General features: G+C 45.3%; 1 protein-coding gene across 1 annotated transcript in view; it reads left to right on the forward strand.

Moving 5' to 3' along the window:
* Nucleotides 1-998: 998 nt before the first annotated feature.
* The window catches only part of TTBK1 (tau tubulin kinase 1), a 105,306-nt gene continuing 87,304 nt past the window's right edge, over nucleotides 999-19,000 (forward strand). The window contains exons 1-2 of the mRNA XM_066546135.1: nucleotides 999-1,104; nucleotides 17,293-17,451. Coding sequence (XP_066402232.1) covers nucleotides 17,344-17,451 — 108 coding nt within the window. The 5' untranslated portion in view covers nucleotides 999-1,104; nucleotides 17,293-17,343. The remainder of the gene's footprint in view (nucleotides 1,105-17,292; nucleotides 17,452-19,000) is intronic.

The raw sequence follows: 19,000 nt of genomic DNA on the forward strand, positions 1-19,000 counted from the left end.
CACAGGGCCCACAGTGGTGTGGCTGCCGGTCCCTGTGCAATGCAAAGCCCAGCCTCAGGCAGATGTGCTGGCTCTGGCCTTGGTCCCAGCAGTGCAGTCACCCGGCCCTGTGCAGACCGTGCCAGCGCTGGCCGCGGTCCCAGGGCAGCGCAGTGCCCAGGGCCATGCTGGCGATGCCAGCGCTGATGCCACCAGCGCAGAGACAGGCACCGGTCCCGTCCTGGCAGGGCCCGCGATGGCGCTGGCACTGTCGCTGCCGGTCCCATTCCCGGTCCCAGGGCGGGGCAGCACCGTGCCGCTGCCGCTCCCAGTCCCGGGCCGAGTCCCATGCCAGTGCGCTGCTTCCAAGCCCGCGGAGCGGCGGCGCGCTGCGGTGCCTGGCCGCGTGTGCCGCCAGCCGCTGCCCGGTGCCGCCTGACGGCGGAGGCGGGCCCGGGGCGGGCCCGGCCGGGCGGGGACGGCCCGCGGGTGATGTCAGGCTGATGCTGTCGGTGCGGCGCGCGGTGCATTGTGGGCGAATCCCGCCGCCCGCCGCGGCTCCGAGGGGGAGGATGCGCTCGGGGCCGGCCCGTCCCACAGCCGCAGCCGCAGCGCGCCGGGCCGGCGGCACCGCGCCCGACGAGCCGCACTGAAGGGCGTGGGGCATGCGCTGCCTGCGCCGGCCGCAGCGGGAGGCGCCGGCGGCGGCAGGGCCAGGTGAGCCGGGCCGGGCCGCGCCGCGGCGGGCGCGGGTGGGGAAGGGAGGGACGGAGGGAGCGTCCCGCTGGCGGCCTGCGAGATGCGGGACCGGGGACCGCACCGGGCCGGGCCGTGCTGAGGCTGCGCGCGGGGCACTGCGGGAGATGTAGTTTGCCGCCCCACCCGGCGCCTCCAGCCGAAGGGAGAGAGTCCCGCGCGCGGGACTCGGGTTCCCAGCGTGCCCGCGGGGGTGGGCGGGCCAGCGGCGGAGTGACGGCCCGGTGCTGCCAATGAGAAGGTGGGCCGGGTGGGGCGAACCAACTGCCGAGAGGGGCGGCGGGGAGTGGGGGGGGCGGCGTGCCGGCAGCTGCAGTGCAGGGGCGGACGCGGCCACCTCCTCGGCGGGGGGAGGCGGGACGGCCCGAGGTGAGGGCAGGGCAGGGCAGGGCAGGGCAGGGCAGGGCAGGGCAGGGCGGGGGCCCGGGCGGCGGCCGCCCCTCGGCACCGCTCCTGCCCGGGCCGGGGGTCGCGGCGATGGCCGAGGCTGCCGCCGCGGGAGGGGCGGGCAGCGGCATCGCTGTGCTGTGCACGGCAGGGGCGGGGGCGCCCCGAGCCCTGAGATGCTCCGCCGGAGGGAGCGGCCCCGCCGGGCGTTACCGGGGACCGGCGGTCCCGGTGTCGGGCGGGGGCCGAGGTGCGAAGGCAGCCACGGCCTTGTGGCGGGCCGGGCTCCGGGGAAACGCACGGAGGGTGTCGGCCACCTCGGGAGGTCCGGTGGCGCCCGGGTCTGGGCACGGCATCCTTCCCGGGGCCAGCGGGTGCCTGTCCGGCCGCACGGGAAAAGGCAGCCCGCTCCCTGGAGGGCTCTGGGGAGGGAGCGAGCGCTTCCTTCTGCCGCGTTACCTTGGGATAACTCCGTGGTGTTCGGGTTGCAGGCAGGAGGCTGAGAGTTTCTCCTTTTTGGCGGGGTGGAAATGGTGCTCCTGTGTGCGCGGCCGTGTCTCCTGAAGCTTTGGGGCTCAGAGTGTCCTGCTATGGTGTCGGTATTGCTGGTGGCGCCCAAGCTGACATTGCTGGATGTGTCCGTAGTCATTGTGCTGCTTTCCCTGCATTCCGCGAGAGGAGGTATCCGGTAACCTGGGTCTGACCCACTGAGGACTCTCCCGATGAACACCGTGACCTTGACGTGCATCTAGGATTTAACAGGGAACCAGAATGCTGCACGAGGCACTGAAGTCACACTGTCACTCTTGACAGCTCAAGTTCAAGACCCACTGTGTGTTTTGAGGGGTGGGGACTTCAATACCTGTTGGTATCATGTTTCTGAGCAGTTCAAACCAAACCTGTTTTGAATTTTCTTAATCTTGATTGATAGAAGGAAAGGTTTCCTAATTCTACCATTTCACATGGATTTCTTGTAGTCTCACTGAAAATGCTGCCTTTTAGCAATAAACTTCTCAGTGAGTCACAACAGAGATTATCAGCCTGGGGACTTCCTACGAGTGGAATTTAGCTTCATGTTGTGTTGTGCCACAGGGTGTGCTAATGCTGCTTCAGCTCGTAGGTGCTGTGCCTGTACAGGTGCTCTGAGTAAAGAGCATCAGTTCTGTCTCACGAATGTCAGTGTGTCACCACGTTTCAGTGTGCTGCCTTCTTTTGAGAGGATAAAGAGGGGCAGAATAGGAATGATGTGTTAATGTTCTGGCTTTCTTCCTTTGTGTGCCAGTGATCATCCAGCTCACAAGGAGCATCCTCCTGGTGATATAGGTGGATTCAGAAACTTTTGAGATGTGGTGCCCATGAATGGTGTATGTGTTACTGCTGTGTGCTTTTTCGAGCTTTGTGATAATCTCATTCCTTCAGGAGCAGGCTGGGTTCCTCTTCTCTGGTGGAATAAAACACTGGAATCTCTTATAGGACACTTTTATCACATCTTGGGGACACCTGCCTAACCTTTCTTTTCTTTTTTTTTTTTTGAATACTCCTCAAGGGAGAAGTCAGATCCCTATCAATGCTCTTGGTCCTCCAGAAGGGAGTGTCTCTAGTGCTAGGAAATCTATTCCTTCAGCTCCCAGTGTTGGTGTTAACCAAGTGGTGCTCATGGCCCATGGGTGGATTTCCTTCCCTCTCTGTCCTCAGTGTTTGTTGGTGAAGGCAGCAGGCAGCCTGCAGCTCTCCTCCACTGGAAGCAGCTGGCACTCGTTTTCCAAAGCAGGAATGATCAGCCAGATCCAGGAAGAGCCAAATCCATCTTTCTTCTCTGTCTTCAGTGTGGGAATCCCTTCATGCTCTTTCTTGCCCTCTCTTATGGAAAGATTGACTCATGACTTTCTGGTTTGTCAGGTAGCACACTCCTCTCACCTGGGTCTTGCTGTGGGCTCATCTCTTCAATTGTGTCCTTTTAGTTTTTTGCCTTAGTCTTATCTCTGTGTGTATCAATGTGCAGGGCCTACAGGAAACACTTCAGGAGCAGTTCCTCATCCTGGGAAGCTCCTAGGTTAGATTTGTTTGCCAAACTCCATAGTGACCTTCCAGTAACATTGATTCACTTTGAGAATAGAACAGAGGACAGAAAATAGGTCCTTATGGAGGAATAGGTGTTTATAAAGACTTCAAGGACTTCATAAACTTCCTTATTTTTTTAGGATGTGTGGGCTTTGTTGGTATCTTCCACTTTGAGTATTGCAGGGCACAGTCTGAATATTTGCTAGAGCCATTGTGGAAGCAGTTGCTAAAAAACTGTTTCAGCTCTGCTAGTTTACTGAGCAAGAAGCAAAGTGGACACAACCAGTGCTTCCCTCCCCTTCTTCCATCAAAGATAACAAAAAAAATGGGTATTCCTTTGAAACATCATGGAATCCCCTTAAATGTCATTGTGGGACACAGTCCCTTTGGAATAAATGTTAAGATTACTTTGAGAGGGAGGAATAAGGAAGGCCAGCTATGAGATCTCCCTCCCTAGTCCAGAGGAAGAGTGGGAGAATCTGCTGGGTGTTTGTTGAAACTTCAGGAATGAGAGGTGAGGGAGATGGTGTGGCTTTTACGTGGTGCATCTGAAAATTGACACTCCCTTGCATGTGAGAGTTTGCCCAGCTCTGAAATGGACAGTGGCAATCCTTGTTGGTCAGACCAATCCATGGTCTTCTCCACAGCAGTGCCCAGTGCCTGTGGATCACAGTGTTGAGAGCCACAGCAGTTATCCCCAAAAATATGGAAAATAATCCAGCAATGGCAATGTGTCTTCGACATTAATGTATCGAGTGGTTTTTCACATGAACTTTTCTGCTTTTTTGGCCACTGGTGGATACATCAATATATTAAGACTCAATGGGGAAAATATAAAACTGCCACAGTAGGTTTTTTTCATGGGATTCACAATCCCTTGGTCCCTTTTGGTCTTACCCAGTCCCACACTGTTTTCTGTTGGGCCTTTTCCTCTGCTCAAGAGCTGCACACGTGGGAAAGGATCTTTTTTTTGTAGTTGAAAAGGAAGATGTTGACAGTGTGATGGACTGTAGAGCTAATCAAACAAGATGTGTTTGGAAGCCCCTTCCTTTTGGTGTCAGGCTGTGTCATCTTTAATTTGGTGAGCAATATGAAAGGAACAAACTGGATCCTGGGCTGGCTCCAGCCAGATAGGTGCAATGGAGAGCAGAGAATGCCTGTGGGCACAGGTTTCCTCTTAGGAGAAATGAGGCATCCCAGCCTTCAGAAAGAGATCTGGTGTCAGCTGTGGCAGATGGAAGTGGATTCCTCTCTGTCTGTGCAGCAGGAGATTGCTGTCAGGCCCTCTGTCAGCCCAGGAGCTGCTGGGTACAAAGCTTGGGTGGCCTCCCAGTCAGACAGGAAAAGACAAAGGGAGGCATTGGTGTCTGGTGAAAAGGTTTTGATTACAGGATCACTCAGCTGCTCAGGCCAAACCCCTGGATTGCTCCAGGCCTTTCTCTGCCAGTGACCAAGAGATGATGCTCAAGGAAAGGCTCAGAAGATGGGCAACTGTGCTTGTCCTGGTCACAGCCCTTATCACCTTGGGGGTGCAGGATACAGCTTTTCAGCCTTTTTATTTGTTGGCCTGAGTAATTTTCCATGCACACAAGGTGTGCTAAGAGCACTCTGTTGTGAAACCTACCTCTGCATTCCCATGTGTTTTCCTCTCTTTTAGCCAGTTATTAGTTTTAGAGAAGCTTCAGTTTTATCCTGGAACATCCTAATTTCCAAGGCCTTTGGCCTGATACCACACATGTGCATGTTGAGTCTTCCTAAAAGCACCTTGCCTATCCTAATAGATCTTTAAATCAGGGCTTCTTCCCTCCTGCCTGCCACTTAGTTTAATTTTTAATCTTCAGTTTTCTAAACATGTCTGTTGTGGAAGACTGATCTTCCAGATCCTCTGCAGAGCTCTTCAAAACAAACAGCAGCCAAAAATCCTAGATATCTTCTTTCTGATCTTTCCTTAAGTCTTTCTATTTCTTATCTGTCCATCATTTAGCAGACTGGCTGGGTGGCCTCTCATCACATTTGGGTAGAAAATATGTAGATTTTATCCAGAAGAATTTACTTAACCTCTTCTACATCATCAGGAAAAAACATCATCACTTGGAATAATTTGTACTGTTTTCTTCTTCTGCACACATCTTCTATTCTAAAAACCTTCTGTTGGCCCAGTAAGTCAGAATTAAAACAAAGTAGAAGTTGCACTGGCCAAAGATTTTCTTTCTTTTTCTTTTCTTTTTTTTTTAAGGTGATACATTTCTGTTCAACAAAGTGGAATTATTTGTAAGTTATATTTAAAATTTCATCTTTGTAATATAGTCTGATCTGCATGAGGAAACTGAAGTTCCCCATTGCCTCCTGTTTCCTAAAGGCACAGGCCATCTGTTCTCACATGGCAAATCACTGTTGCTGCTTTATTCTGGTCTGATGAGGTAGCTTTACTATTACATTTTTTCCCTTTAGCCTTGATACAAAATTATTTCCTTATCTCCTGTGAGACTGGCTGTTTATTTTGTAGTGTGTAGTACTCTTTCTCCCCTGGAGTGACCTGGCCTTTTTCTGTGTACCTTTTCCACGGAGCACTGGAGAATGTGCCTGGGTAGCAAGAATGAATCCATTCATCCTTGTTCCCTACCATACCTCTGAAACCTGTTGCATCTCTTTGTTTGTTTGGGTTCCATTTAAATACCTTATAATCCTGAAACTACTCTTTCTCTGTGTGTGTGTGTGAGATGTTTCTTCTAAAATTCAGCCCATTTTTTCCCTGAACTTGTAGCTCTTCATGAGAATCTGCCTCCCAGCACCTGCTGTGCCACTTGACATGCATCTTAAATTCTTGTTACTGTTGGTACTTGTTCTGCTCACTGAAACAAGGGTATGGTGTAGATGTCCAATACTTTCACCTTCATAGAGGCATCAGCACAGTGCTTCTCTTGATTGGACACTCTAATAAATTGTCTGGCTTGTTTCCCTCATTTCATGAAAGTTGCTTGTTTGCTTCCTGTAGCACCTCAGCCAGAGAATAGAAGTCACCTTTGTGGTGACATTGTATTAGGAAACTTAAGACTTTGTGGTCTAGTTATGTCTTGAATTATTCAAACAGAATCTAGCTGCATTAGACTTCTAAAATTTACTAGTTTAGGAGTTGTGCAAGTAATTTATTGCAACTGATTTCTTTAAATTTTGTTATTCTTGGGGGAAAAAAAAAGGTTAGCCTCAGGCAGAGTTACTCCAGTAACTCCAGAGTTGCTGTTTTTAAGCAGAAGGGACTGAATCTTGTAATTTCACAGAAGGCCAAGAGCTTCCTGCTGTGGAGACAAACACAGAGCACAGCTTGACTGAAGCTGAAATGGATCTGAGGTCTGCTCCTCTTGCATTTGACTGACCCTACAGTGAACCAATTCAGGAAGCTCTAAGCCAAGGAAATGCTCTTATTTATTAGGAAGAGGAATAATTTTTCTGCTAGTACAGGTCACTGGACCCATGGTGGCCACTGGCCCGTGGTGGAATCCTACACACATGAGTTCAGAGCTGGGAGGAGAGAGGGGAACTGTTTCTCTTCACTTCAGGCAGATTTTTAGATTGGCTTATTAGGAACCTGAAGCTGTGGATCCAGGATTGGGGTCTGTAGGATTTATGGGGTAGTGTAGGTAATATGGTGTAACAGTGCTCCCATTAATTCTCACCTTTCATTCATTAGTGTGTAAGCACCCAAAATGTGTTTGGGGTTTTGGTTTTTTTTTTTTTTGTGTTTCTGCTTTTAGTAAAATTGGTAGTAGCTAAAGCATGCTTTCTCAGAGGTGCCCAACCTTGGTCTGAAAAGAGAATCCACCCTCTTTCTTGTTCCAAATCCTGTCCTTCAGGAAAACACCCATGAAAAACTAATTTGCAGTTGTCAGGTTTCAGCTTCTAGCAGAAGATGAGCTAGAATATCAGAGCCCTTCAGTTTCTTAAATTTTCATAATAGAGAAGTACTTCTCCACTACATTCCCTTTTTTTTAAGAGGGGGTGGATTTCTTTGGGCTAAGTTCCATGCATTTTAGAGAGTTTAGTTTTCAGGTGGAAGGCACCTTCCAGCCTTTTTTCTGATTCAGGATTTTTAGTAGCCATGAGGCACAGATTACTGTACTCTACCAGTCTCTACTGTCTCTCACAGTAGGCAAGGACAGAATTGCCTCCCTTTTTTTTTTGTGCTTCTCTCTGTAGCAGTGCTCTGCTCTGTGTTCATGACCTCTGTGGCTTATTCATAGATGTCTAAGCATGTATTAAGAAGCATTTTGTTGAAGATGCACTTTTTTCTTTCTGCTCTTTCCCATTTCTGTGAAGAAATAAGGAGTGGTTGCTTCTCAAGCAGAGACAAGGTTTATGGGGCTTTGTCCATTGAACAGGACAAAAAAGAAAATGTAAAAGGTGGCAATGCAAAGGGCAGGTAGTCAAGTAGTTTGTCACTCCTGTGACAGTAATCTGGAGGAAATTACAGGAGCCATTTGGTCTCCAGGGCTCAGAGCTATCTGGTTGCATAGGTCCTGCAGCCTCTTTTCAAGTCTGGTGGCAGCTCAGAAGCTGGTATTTCTGGTGTGCTTGTTGCTTCTTTTGCAAAACACATTTTCTTTAACCTTGCTGCCCGTGTTTCTGATTGAGATGAGATTATATACATTTTTTCCCCTTCCAAACATCCCAGGCTGGACTTGAACCAGTAATTGTTCTGTCTGTGGAGTATTTATTATTAGGAGCATTCACCAGGAGCCAGCTTACTCTGGCAAGCTGAACACAGAATGCACAATTACTCATTTCAGATTGAGATAGGTTTGAAGAATTGCTATGAGCATTGACCAAGTCATGTACAAAATTTACTTTTCCAGTACTTTACTACAGCTATGAATAGAAAATCATTTTTACATTAAAAGATGGTCTAAGGTTTATGATGCTTTTTCACAGAAACAAATTCTGACCATATTAGTTCTGTAACAGGAAATTCTCAAATTCCAGTTACTTGGCATAGCACTGGAAAATTAAGGATTAAAGTATAAATGTGGTTTATGTCAATGAATTGGTCCAGAAGAACACATTTTGAAATTTTGTTGGGGATTTTACTGGTGTGTTTTTTGTATTGGAGGTTTTGTTGGTTTTTAGGTTGTTTTTTTTTCCCGTGACACAACAAGCTGGTGTAAAATCTGATAGCAGAAGGAGAAGGCATAGAGCTCAGTCATGGAGCTGCTTAACTCCACAGATAGGAAAACTCCTGGATGGGAAGCAATTGTTTGCCTGTTCTGGGAGAGTGCAGGCAGGTACTGACAGTTGAGAACTAGATGGCATTCTCAGCACGTGTGGAAGTGGCTTTTATAGAGGCAGTCCTGACCAGCTTGTAGAACTCTCCATAATCCTGGTATCCATTGTTCCTTGGAAACTGACTCACACAGCAGTGCAGAACGGAATGAAACAGACCACGCTTGCACATACAAGAATTTTTGTGTCTTTTACCAGGATGCTCTTGCATAGAAATACCACCCCTGGGAGCAGTGCACAGACTGTGAGGGTGCAGTATCCCAGGGATTCCTTTGTTGGAGACTCTTCTCAGAGGCACCAGCTTGAGCTGTTACATCATTGCTGCACTGTTGGGATCCAGGACATTGCTCTGGCTGCCCTGGGTGATTTGGGACCTTGGCAGGGGGTCAAAGACACCTGTGCCTTTGATTTTAGCCCATGGAAAAAATTACCAACTTTGTGGGAAGATTTACAAGCCACAAATATTTAAGTAGAATGGTAGTTAATTTGTCACAAAGTGAAAAAGTAGAATTTTAGGGTTTTAGAATGGGGGTTCAAGAAACCAAATAGAATACTCTAGGTGTGTCCTGTCCTTCTTCTTATCCTCCATCTTCTGCTCAGATAGTTACACTTTTTGATTGGTTTAGAGTAGAGACAGACTGTCTAACATAGGTGATAGGTATTAGAAAATTATTGTAAATAAAATAGACATAATTTGTAATATAAAAAATTAACACCACCCCAAAGGCAAACGCTGTGCCACAACTGGACCTGTCAGACAAATCTCAGCAAGTCAGAAAAAGAATATAATAAATAAGAAAAAATAAACAACCTTAAAAAGCAGAACTGACAAATCTCGACTTCTTCTTCGGTCGTGGGGCTGGGAAAAACAAGACTTTCTAATACCTCAGGGGTCATCTCAACCACAAAAACCCAAAACTGCACCAACTCTTTCCAAAGGAAAATGACATCTGTGTGGAGTCTCGGTGTGCTTTTGGGTTGGGTCATGCAGCAAGAATCTCATGGAAAGAGTGGAGGTTTCCATGTCAGCAAGGAAAGGTGTGGAGTGGAGGGGAAATATGCAATTTGCTAGAATCAGTACAGTTACCTGCAGAAATTGCTGTGATGCATTCCCACCCCACAGAAGAGGCACTGTGGGAATTCTGTAGGAATTACCCAGTCCAGGGCAGCTGTAAAGGCTGTGGCCAGGGTGCCTCTGGGACAAGGTGCTGTTGTGGCAGTGACCAGAGGCAAAGGCCAAATCTGATAGACTCCAGGACTATGTATAAGAAAGACTGCTTAACAGAAGAAGAGAGACAGTGGGAAAAGTGGGAAGCAACCCAAAATGGTGATGGAGTAGGGACAATTGAGGTAAAACTGATTCTGCCAAAGAAATATTTAATCACTCTGGCTGGATGGTTGCATGAAAAAGCCCCAGGGGGAACAGAGGCAATAGCTAACAACGTACAAAAGGCATGGATGGCTCCAGAGAATCACAAACTCTCTTTGGAAGGTTTTTAGCTAACAGGAACTTAAATCCCAGTGAATCCAGCTTCCTGGATGCATGTGAACACTTGATCCAGTGTGTTTGCTATATGCACAGAGTTCAAAGAGCAAAGTGTGCTCAGTAATATCCATCACTCCCTGAAATGCTGGTGCATCATATACAGCCTGGAAGTGAAGTATTAATTAAGGCATTCTTTAGGAAATCCAAACTAGAACCTGTGCAGGAAGGTCCATGTTTTATTGTGTTTCTAGTTTGCTTTTAAAGATTTAGGTAAGGAAAATTGAATATGCCATTCTCACATCAAACAAGTAGTGATGATCAGCCAGTTGATAAATGACTGGCTTCTGAGAATCCCTCATGATTTTGAATTGGGAATCACTTAAGTATTTGTGCACAGGAATCTATAACCTTGGACTCTCCCTGTGGTAATCTTGTTAGTTTCAATTCTGTTAAGTTTGTTATTTTTAGTAATGTTGTAGGACATTACTACAAATAAGGACACTTATTCAACACCTCAGAATTGTTTTCAAAATTGTCTTTTTCCTTTTATTGCGTTAGCAGGTGAGATTAATCGAGATAAAGGAAGAACTGTTGAGGAACACACCTGGTGCAGGTAGCTGGGTGTGCAGCTGCAGTGGGAGCTGCAGGTTGTGCCCTGGGTGGCAGGAAATGTCTGGAGGCCCAGGCAAGGAGCCATGGTGCCACCCCTTTGCCAAAGAAAGGGCATGGGGACATGTAGAGCTGGCTGGCTGGTTCATGCAGAGACTGTGGAGCCCAAATAAAACAGGAGAAGACCCCAGACCAAATATCCCCATTTACCAAGCAGCATGTGCAAGGGGCACCAAGAGCACGAGAGGAACACAGCCTGTAAGGGCACAAAAGTCCAGTGGTGCCAGTGTGACTCCCAGAGTGGTTCCTGAATGCTGAGACAGGAAAATTTCCTTAGCCAGCTGTCTGCAAACCAAAAAGGGATGAGACAGAAGATCAGAGAATGAAACTGTAGATTTGCAGGCAGCAGAGGGGGGATGTACCTGTTTCCCTGAGCATGCTCCAACTAGGGGGAAGAGTTCCTTACAAAAATGGGAAAATGGGCTGTAGAAGGATGAATTAAGGGACTAACAGTTGGCATGATTTGTCATGGTTTTGTCAGTCCCAGGAAACCTCTTCTGTGTAATAACAAATAGAATATCTGTTGTGATCAGCATTGGGCTTGAAGACTAAAAAAAAATTTGTTCCATTTAGTGTCATTTAGTCTGATGTGACATCAGTGCAGCAAGTGGCAGTTGCCCCACTTATGCTAATTTTTATTATGAAAGTGCTTGGTAATATGAAGTCTACATGGCAAATCTATAAATACATGAATTTTCTTAGGAAAATACCCTGTCTCCCAGAATTTGAATCAAATGATGGCATCTCTCATCAGGAATTCACTGTTATGTTCCTAACCTCTAAAGAACTTTTTGGCAAGTTTATTTAATAATTGATGGTTATGGTGACTGCATCTATCATAAAAATTTTTGAATGGGTAAGATGAACACAGCTTTTTCTGGAATGGAGATTTAAAATGTTTGATCTTAGGCTATGGGCCCTTTAATAACCTGATATAATAGGTTATAATAAGACTATTGAGCAACAGATGTTATCAGTTTGCTGTGTGCCTGAGTGGTTATTTCAAGATAAAATCCTGTTCTTCAAGAATAAAGACTCAAGGGAGGTCCTATTGGCCACTCTGAAAACTGACTTGGAATGGCCACATTTGATGGAAGATGAATAACAGGCTCTGCACAAAAGCAGAGAAGGGACAGGACATGCCTGATGGGACATCCTGCATTATCTGAGGGTCTGGTCACACTCTGGTCCAGGATCAGGTGATGACACCATGCCCTTGTGTGTCAGGCGTAGGTTGAGTGTCATATCAGAAGTACAACCTCTGTTTAGTTCTTGCTTTTATTCAGATATATTTGTTTTGGCTGCCAGCAGACTACTCAAGCTTTTCAGTAGTGATTTATATTGATTTTGCAGGTACAGATACTTAAGCTGCAGTTAAATGTTCATTGTAAGCAAACCATAATGCTTGCCTGTTAAATTAGTGGAGGTTGAGCTGGTTATGATATCAGAGGGATTTCCTGGAGTTGGATTTAATATTTTGCTTGTTTCAAATTTGGAGAAACTCTATCAAGGAGATTGGTGGAAGATAATAACAGACTTTCCTTTCAAATTGTCCTGCTCCCCATTGTTTTGCTTTTACTGCTGAGATGTATTTGGGGAGGATTAGGATCACATAAACCCCTGGCAGTGTAGGTGTGCTTATCTGCTGTATGTTCCTAATGATCTGTTGTCATAATTACCTGTGCTGATTCTCCCTGCAGATAGGTGGGTTTGGCACAGAAATTACTGGTGTGTCTGACTGCTCTGTAATGTGTGTGAATGCAGTCTCTGGCAGTGTGGTGGTGTTTGTTTGGGGGTTTTGTTTGATTTCCTCTGGTCCTGTGCTGTTACTTTCACTGTGCAGGCAGTGATAATTCAGTTGGCTGTGCAACTGGGTAGCCATAATAATGCTGTCAAGGTGCATCTGTTACTGTGTTTAATATGTATGTTCTGCTCAGTGCAGCCTCGTGTTAGCAGAGAATCTGGACCTTGATTGATTGCAGTCTGTCTTGATTGCAGCTTTTTTTTTTGTTTGTTTGTTTTTCCCAGTTACTCCTTAATGGCCATAAACCATTCAAAGATGAAAAATAGTCCCAGCATCTTGCAACCTCACCTTTAGATGTTTTGATGGTTACAGAAGTGAAATGCTTTGAACAGCAAGTCCAGAATTTCTCAGGTTAGTGCCATTCCCTGCCTATGAGAAGAATATGACCCAGAGGAGGCTTTGGGCTGCAGCTGGTAGGAGTTGAGCCTGCTCTCTAAGCAGGGTTTGCTGCAGCAGGGGCAGGCAGTGAAGGGAGATGTCTTCAAGGAATAATTCAGAACCTCATGAGCTCCTGCTGTCAGACCTACTCTAACAGTGTATGGCTTGTTTTTCATTGCTGTTTCAAGTTCAGCAGGGAGTATGGTGTATTCCAGGGCTGAGGGGCTGTTAGTCCAGTGCACTGTATTTTTTTTAAATCAACTTATTTTCCTGTACTGTTACACACATTCCTATCTTCATAACGGAATGCTAGTGCATGGTACAAAGATGGAAGGGTTTTTTGTTTGTTTCAATGTGAGTGATTTCATTTTTATGGTTGGTATTGTGTGTTGGAAGGAGATGATGTTGGAAAACAGTGAGGGACACTGAGCTCATGCAGCTACTGCTGCCATTAACTGAGCCCTAGTGCTGCTGAGAAGTGGCACTTGGAAACTCCACTGGCTTCAGTCCTACTTGTTATATTCTCATCTTATTCCCCAGCCCATCTGTTTCTTTCATGTTCATATTGGGAACAGATAAATTATGTTTAAATTCTACTTACAACTGTTTTTTGGTTGTTCCTCTCATGCAAGTATTGGACAGGGAGATTGACCTGATTTCTAGACTGCAGTTTATTGGGCTACTTCTTTTGGTTTTGCAGTTATCCAACTTTGTCTCACACAAAAAAAGCTGTAGTTTACATCAACATTCCATAACACCTCTGGGATCCACTCTTTGGGTGGATCATGCTCTTGAGCTGCTTCATGATGGGGAATTTGATCAAGTAAAGAGGGTCATGGGTTACAGCAGTCTAAATTGTTCTAATTTGTAGACTTCCAGAGGTAAGGATGTGTCCTGAAGTGGGATATTGCAATTCCTCCACAGTGAGATTAAGACCTTTAGTAAGGTGGTGAGAGACAGAATTCCATAGCTTTGTTCTGCTCTTTAATAACCACCTCATGTCTGATGAGTTTTGAGCTTGATGTGAGTGGGTTGTATTTTGAGCTCTCCAACTGTGATATACTGGGAGTGAAGCAAGCCAACATAGCAAAGATCTCATATATTCATTAGGAATTCCTACAGGGTGTGCTTGGTATTTATATGTTTAATTTTAAGAATGCTATAATCCTGTAAAATTAGGAAATATTTTTATTCCAATAAAGCTGTTTAAAATTTTGCTTGTATGGAAGACAACCTTGTAAAGGTGGTTGGGCTGTGTATATGAGATTTCTTCCCATTGATTCTTTATTTTCTGTTCTCTGGCCACCTTGAAGAGCTAGAGAAGACATATATATTATATATACATTCCTTCTGCTGAAAATACACTCCTCACCAAAACACAAGTCAGGCCATACCGAGTCCTACCACAGGTCCATCTAGGCCAGTATCCTGATCTGAGTTGGCTAGGAATGGGTGTCTAGGATAGAGAATAAAAGCTGGGAAGGCATATAAAATGACTCCTCAGACTGCTCTTGCCACTTTCAGTATACTGGAGGGGGTTTTTTGCATTTCTTTTATTATAAATGCCAAGACTAAATTTAAAAAGCTATAAAGTTTATATGTTTGTATAGTTTCCGTAGTTGGCTGAAGGAGATATCAGTGTGGAAGAGCTGATTTCACACTTCTTCATGCTGAGGTTGGCCAAGAGATGGAATTTGGTCCTACTGTTGTCCCTGTTTATTTCTCAGCTGCTTTCCTTTGTGCTTCACTTGCTATTTCTAGGAAAGCAGTTTTAGAGTGTCTTAAGCTTGCTCAACTCCCTTGCATGACTTCATGGGACAGGGATACAAGAATCTCTTGACACCTTGTCCATTTCCTACAGGAAAAGACAAACTGAAAGTTGTTGTTTTCACAGTCACTGTACTTTAAATTATGTCTCTTTATATTCAGTAGTCAGTACATTTCAAAGGTAAGGAGAGTGGTGCTTGGGTAACATTTAACATGCAGAAATGATGCTCTCTGCTGTGTACTGGGAAGGAGAGGAACTGCCTTACCACTCTCCCACTGGCCATCTCTTGCCTCTTCCCTTCTGTGCTGGTGGTTTCTGCACAAAGGTACCTTCATTGCTTCTTTTTTCCCTTGTGACCCTCCTGGGTTTTTAGTTTGATGTGTTATGTCTTGCCATGGATGTAGGTAATGCTTGGCCCATAGGCTTGAGCATGTTTCTGCAGTATTTGTACTACCTCAGGAATAAAGTTTAGATTTGTGCTGCTACTGTGATCTAAACCAGCTTGGAATTCATTTCAGCCTATAATTAAATTGGCATTTGCTTTGGCTGCATTACTCTGGTGATACCAGAGCATATCTGTAAACTTAGTTCTGTAATTCCATATTGCCAAGTGGCTGCTATTCATGGCATTGCCCAGGAGAACTTTATTCTATTTCAAAGCCAGATTCCTTTAAATAACAGACATGATATCTTTGTACACATGTATTAAAATTTTGATAAAGGAAAGTGGAATAGTGCACCAGGGAAGGTGATTGTACCTTGCCTGGCTTTGAGTGCTTGTGGACTTCCATGCTCAGTCTCTCCTCCAAAATTATTCCTTGGGATGACTTTCCACCACAGTCACCAGACTGAAATCTTACTATGCACATGCATCACTAAAGTGATGTGAGGAGACCTTCAAGAGTAGGGAGGGCATACTTATTTCTGTGTCTTATTATTGTTTGTAATGTTAAAAGTTTGGGGCAGTCTATAATGAACTAAATTTTCTTTAAATACCAGAAGAAAAGCCAACATTAAGAGGCATTTTTGCAGGGGTGCTGTGCCTCCTGAGCTGATGTGCAGGGAGGTTGTGTGCTCAGTGCTCACTGGTAGCTTAGGGATGGCTGGTTCAGGTGTTCTGGTGAGCATAAAGGAACTTGGGAATGGCATTCCACTTGCTCATTAGAAGAAGAAGCACAAATGTTGTGCTGCCGAACACAGCGGGTACTTTTTCTTTCCAGTTTCTTACTTCTGTACCCAATGATTGAAAGCACAGCTACCCCATACAGATGCAGGACTCTTTCAGCGAGAATTTGGAACATTTTGCAGCACCTTTCTTCTGAATCTCTTTAATACCCAGTTTTTTTTTCTTATTTCTCTTCTATTATTTTGATTATCCTTTAGCAGATGTTGAATTGAACATTTCTCAGGAGCCCTCTTGCTGAGTTAGTCTGCTGCTCTTTTTTTCATGTAGTTATCTTCTATATCTGGAATGAAATCTTCTTTTGTGAAGATTTTTGTAAGATCTCTGAGATCTTTTGTTCATGTTTTATTTGATCATCCTTTGTCTTGCACTTTTGACATACTTCTGTCTGCTGCTTCCTTGTGCACATTACATACTGGCCCCTTCACAGCCTTCCCTCTCAGTCCTTTTATTGCTAGGGAATGAGTTATTTTCTCTACTTGAGCTCATAATTAAGTGGTAATTTTTTTTGCCTTTTTTTGAACCTGAAGAAATGTGATGGTTGAGTGACCAGCTCTAGTATTTTTAAAAAATTTGGTATTTATGTTGTTAATCTAAGTTTGCAACCAGAGTGCTACAGTAACACCTATTTTTAGAAAGGAAGATATTCATATTTTTGGGGAATGACAATAAAATTGCCAAGATCCATGCTTAGTAAAAGATACAGCCTACTTCTAAAGCCAGTAAAATATCTGAGCAAGATCTTTTATTTTTCATTAATTTCTTCTGTTTCATTCATTTTCTTCTAGGAAAGCCGAGTTAATGTGTTTCTAAAAGTCATTTTTGCTGAAGATTTATAACAAAAACCCCTTAAAATTCATATCAACATAGGCTATCTGGAGCTCCATATAAAAGCAGGAAAAAGGAGCAAGATGAACACCACAGGCACAAGTTATCTCTCTGTATTTTAATTTGATCATCTTTAGCACTGTGTGTAGGGTATGAGGAGGACTAACTTGTGCCTGGCTGGAGCCTTTTCTAACGTTCCCCATCTGCTCTGCTTGGCTGTTCATTACAGTGATGTGTCTGTAACCCTGGCCCTGTACAGTCCTTCCACCCTATTCAGGCTTTTTAGGCTTATTGAATGCAATACCTGGCAAACCTTTCTGATTTTTCTTGGATGTCATCCAATGCAAGCCATAAAAGCCGCTGAGGTAGCAGCTGCTCTGCTAAAGCAAGACTTCTTCACCTGGTAACAATGAGAGCCCTTGCAACATTTTGGTGTTGGATTCTCCTTGCATTGTCAAGCCCAAGAGCTCAGGACTCCTGCATGGTGTAGCTGGTGGTTGTCAGCCTTTAGTTTGTGCTGCTGACTTGGAGCAGGGTTGTGTCTGTCAGGTTATGCATGGAGTGAGCTCAGGGCTTTGCAGGGTGAGTTTGCCTTCTTTCCTGAGAGGCTGGCTCTGATTTAGTCACAAGCAAGACCTGTGAGAATGCAGCATGTATACTTGTACTGCGACCTGTAATAATTTTGTCATTCATTCCCCTGCCCCTTTTTGTTCCCTCAGATAAATGGCTCATTTAAACTGGGAGTTACTGAAATACTCTCTGGCTGGCAAATGCAGTGCCTAGCAGCAGTCATCAAGGACGAACCAAACATGAGTGGTGGAGGGGAACAGGTCGACATTCTCCCGACCAACTACGTGGTCAAAGATCGCTGGAAAGTGGTGAGTAGCACTGGTTTTAATGGCCCAAACAAACCTCCTCCTCCTCCTGCAGTGCTACAGCAACTTCCCTGCTTAATCCTGGCCTCTGGCAAGCAACACTGGTAGGGAGTGGTAGGGTTTGACATGTCAGTGGTAGGGTTTGACATGTCAGCAAGATACTGCAGGGAGAAGGGTTTTTGAGTGGTATTTTCAGAAGGCTAAATCTGCCAAGGATTTTTATGTAGGATTGAACTGTTGCAGCAGACTGAATAGTGTTCTAGGAGAAAATTAGATTTCAAATTACTGTGGCAAAGAATACTACAGACATGACTATAAATAAATTGCGTTGCAATAAGATGATGTAAAACCAAATGTTTTGGGTTGGAACATCAGCTACTTCAAGAGCCAGAAAGTCCATGACTAACTAGCTGGTTCAACTTCTGTGTAAATTTATTGAGATACTTCTTAAAATTATACCATCATATGTTAAGAGTTTTAGTTCTCATCTCCCATGTTGTGCAAGCTGGACAGGCTTTGCTTTTAAAATGCTGAAAAAACATTTAAATCCCATGTATAGCATTGTCTCAATTTTTAACTGGGATTACCAGCACTCTCTAAGTTGTTAAACTCCCAGCAGAAGCCTCACTAGTTTGAACTACAAGTGATTTGCAGTGATAGCACTGAGTTGTTCTTTATGCTGACTGGCTGTGGTACAGTGGCCCTGTGAGTTTTGCAGTGGAGTGTGGAGAGCAGAGGACTAAAAAAGCTTGGGACTCTGAATTCACTTCAATTCCAGGCTGTGGATAGGTTATTTTTCAATAGCCCACTTCAGACAAACATTATGCTTTCATCAGACCCAGCCCTGTTCTTGTTGCTCCCCATTGCCTCTCTCCACTTTGTTCCAGCATTCTCCTCAGCCTTCACTTTTCTGTCTGGCCAATTGCTGAGCAGCCTATTTATATTTAAGCAATTCAAACTGTTCTTCATTCTCCTGGCTTCTTGAGAGCAGATGGAGAAGCTCAGTTTTTTCTGTGATTAGACACCAAAATGGAGACAGCCCCTTTGCCCCTCCCAAAGCTTTCTGTCACAGCTGAAGGAAAGCTTTGCTGAGCTCCTGCAGCTCTGGACTGGAGCTGTACTTGTTTTGGAGGGATGATCCATGGGTTGACTGACATAGGGGACTTGAAACATGCCCTGTGCTTACCACTGTCTCAGAAAATAATGATCGCAGCTTTTAGCTGTCTCTCCCTGCACAAACAGAAATTTCCCCAGAGTCTGAATTTGGTCAGATTGGTGCTTGTGCTTTGCCAATCTGAATGTCAGCACTCTCCTGATCTCTTTGCTTCAGGTGCATGATTGCTAATACTGATTCCTCCTTAACATGAGGAAGAACTTGTTCACATTGAGGGTGGCAGAGGATTGGAACGGGCTGCCCAGGGAGACTGTGGAGTCTCCATCTCTGGAGACATTCCAAACCCACTTGGATGGGTTCTTGTGTCACCAGCTCCAGGTGACGCTGTCGAGGCAGAGGGGTTGGGCTGGGTGATCTGCAGAGGTCTCTTCCAGCCTG

This window comes from Molothrus aeneus, chromosome 3 (genome assembly GCF_037042795.1).
Source record: "Molothrus aeneus isolate 106 chromosome 3, BPBGC_Maene_1.0, whole genome shotgun sequence".
Lineage (NCBI taxonomy): Eukaryota > Metazoa > Chordata > Aves > Passeriformes > Icteridae > Molothrus > Molothrus aeneus.